Here is a 3,056-nt window from a genome sequence, read left to right as displayed (position 1 = left end):
GAATGAAGGACATGCGTGTCAAAAAAATGTGTTGTAGATTAGCTGTAGTACCTGTTTGCGCCACCAGGTGGAGCTTCTTACTGGTTAATTAGATGGAAAACTGCTGTTCGTTTAATGCTGTTGTGATCCAGGCAATCAGAGTGTATTGTGGGAGTTTAGCTAGCAAGGAGGCGCCATGAAAGAGACTTCTGTGACAGTTATTGGCTTCTGGCTAGAGCTAACGTATAGAAAATGTATTGTAGATTAGCTGTAGTACCTGTTTGCGCCACCAGGTGGAGCTTCTTGCTGTTTAATTAGATGGAAATCTGCAGTTTGTTTGCTACACTTAATGCTTTAGTGACTCAAGAAGGAAGTTGCTCAGACTTCAGGCAATCAGAAAGCATTGTGGTTATTATGTTGTAGTACCTGACTGCCCCACCAGATGGAGCAGCTTGTTTGCTACATTTAACAAAGTAGCAACCTCAGGAGGCAATTACTTGAACTGCATACAGTCATCTGTTGCCAAGCAGAGAGCATTGTGGGGTTTAGCTAGCAAGAGGCGCCATGACAGAGACTTCTGTGACAGCTAATGACTTCTAGCTAGAGCTAACATATAGAAAACGTATTGTAGATTAGTTGTAGCACCTGGTTGCCCCACCAGGTGGAGCTTCTTACTGTTCAGTTAGATGGAAAGCTTCAGTTCGTTTCCTCTATTTAATGACGTAGTGACCTGAGAAGGAAGTTGTTTGGACTATGGGGGATCAGAAAGCATTGTGGGGGTTTAGCTAGCAAGGGGCGCCATGACAGAGAGTTTGTTGGCAGTTACTGACTTCCGGCTAGAGCTAACATATAGAAAACATATTGTAGATTAGTTGTAATACCTGGCTGCCCCACCAGGTGGAGCAGTTTGTTTGCTGCGTTTAACATCATAGCAATGTAGGGAGGCAGTTGCTTGGACTACATACAGTTATCTGTTGCCAAGCGGAGAGCATTGTGGGGGGTTTAGCTAGCAAGGGGCACCATGACAGAGACTTCTGTGACAGCTAATGACTTCTAGCTAGAGTTAACATATAGAAACGTATTGTAGATTAGTTGTAGTACCTGGTTACCCCACCAGGTGGAGCTACTTACTTTTCAATTAGATGGAAAACTGCAGTTCGTTGGTAAAAGTACCTACGCCCACATAAACATGTTCCAGTGGGGGCTAACTGCTAGATTAGCATGTCGTATTGTCGTGTTCTTCTCGGTCTTCTAACTCGTCTCCTCCCCGACTCTCCTGTTTTTCTCGCCAGGCTTCGTCAGCTACGACAATCCCGTGTCGGCACAGGCAGCCATCCAGGCCATGAACGGCTTCNCAAATAGATATAGACAGATAGATTCTCCATCTCTACCATTCATGACATAAATGGGACCAACTGATAAACATAGTGATAAACTCAACTCGTAAAGTCAAACATTGACTCAGGTTGTTCGCCAGTGTCACTTTGGTACCACTTTAACCTTCTAATCGACCCTTTCAGCCTTTCTTTGGCTATGATGGCAACTTCAGTTGACAATAAGTGTAAGTTCCTGGATGCAACTTTACCTCTACGAGCACGAGGGAAGTAGAGGGATAAGGTCTAGTGCCTCGTCCAAACCAATCAGGGACAGTTCCTGCAGTTGAATGAACAAAAGGTTCGTCCGGAAACAGCCAACGAGTTTCTGCAGTTACAAAAAAAACAGCTAATAGTTGTGTAGATTCCGGGAAACAACTCATTTAGTACTTATTATTAAAAAGCCTGACATCCAAAGTGCATAATTACGCAGAAAGTTTACCGTTTGCACATCCGGAGAGCCGAGACTCCAGCAGCTCGTGCATATTTACCCGGGCCTGAATGGGTCCGCCACTAATATTCTCGCAGTTCTTTTCCGGGAAATGACTCTGGAGATCAATGAGTCCTCCTAATGAACAGAACACAACTAACTACGCTCAAGTTATTGTCTCCATCTTCTCTATAATTAGTGCAAAATTACTCCGCTTCTTTCCGGGAAACTTTATGGGAAATTAGTCGAGAAATGCAACACCCATAAAATATAATGTTTTGGGTTTTTGTTTTTTTTTTTTGCTCGTGATGGGACTCGGGGCAGGAAGTGACTCCTTCCCCTCCTCGCTGACAAAGAGACAGAAATCCACAGTGGATCTGCATTTGCACACGGATAACAAAACCTAAATATTCTGCACATCCAATCAAGCATGAATCAACGGCTCACGAACTTGTCTGGCAGTTGTCAGAAAATGACGACAAGTGACGATATCACAGGAGGAAGTGAAGTGGAGACGACAGCAGAGGAAGAAAGAATCACGATAAAGCTTTACTTTGACCACCGATGGCCTTCATCGATTAAGAACCCGCGGTCCTGACGTTCGTGGCCTCTGTTCTTCAGACTTCGCCGCCCTCCCCCCCGTTTGTTTCGCTGTTATCTACCAGCTTTATTCTTTCATTACTTTGTTGATGCAACAAACCAGCCCCCCTTTGGGAGTCATTAAAATTTAATCTTTTCTTATTGCGTACCAGGGGTGTATTTTAATCTAGGTGTAAATGTAATCCAAATAAATCAGATCTTGAGACACGGAAACAGAGCGAGGGCGCCTGGTGTAGTGTGTTAACATCGCTTTGTTATTACAGCGCCTTAATTTACGGACGGTATGGCTGCTGTAAATGAAAGAGAGATCGAGTTGACGCTTGTTTTGGACGATCCGAAGAAGCTGCTGTAGGTCTGAAAATTCTTACATTATGAGGATCGTGGGCTTTATTTAGCAAAACAATACCACCGGCGAGAAGGAGGCGACCCATCTTCTCAAATAAGATCTCATTAGAACCATTAGTTCCTTTTTTTTCTGGTTGTTTATCCACAAAAGGTTCATCAGCATGTTTCCAGACTCAGATGAAATACAAATAATACATGTTTTCAAACCCCCGAAAAGTAATTTATTGCTGCCTTGATAGCAATATTAGCTCCTTTTACACTCCAGCTTCTGACTGTCTTTGCTGCTTTTTGAATTAGAGAGAAAACTCCACAAACATGCAGAAATAATT

The 3,056-nt window shown here is 43.4% G+C and overlaps 1 protein-coding gene across 1 annotated transcript in view; it reads left to right on the top strand.

Moving 5' to 3' along the window:
• Positions 1-1,384, top strand: part of LOC103370671 (CUGBP Elav-like family member 2) — a 124,368-nt gene extending 122,984 nt beyond the window's left edge. The window contains exon 13 of the mRNA XM_008299800.1: positions 1,272-1,384. Coding sequence (XP_008298022.1) covers positions 1,272-1,384 — 113 coding nt within the window. The remainder of the gene's footprint in view (positions 1-1,271) is intronic.
• Positions 1,385-3,056: the final 1,672 nt, after the last annotated feature.

The sequence above is a fragment of the Stegastes partitus genome, unplaced genomic scaffold (assembly GCF_000690725.1).
Source record: "Stegastes partitus isolate 25-593 unplaced genomic scaffold, Stegastes_partitus-1.0.2 Scaffold1464, whole genome shotgun sequence".
Taxonomy (NCBI): domain Eukaryota; kingdom Metazoa; phylum Chordata; class Actinopteri; family Pomacentridae; genus Stegastes; species Stegastes partitus.
The sequence above is the reverse complement of the archived record's forward strand: the minus strand, read 5'-3'. Positions and strand labels throughout refer to the sequence as shown.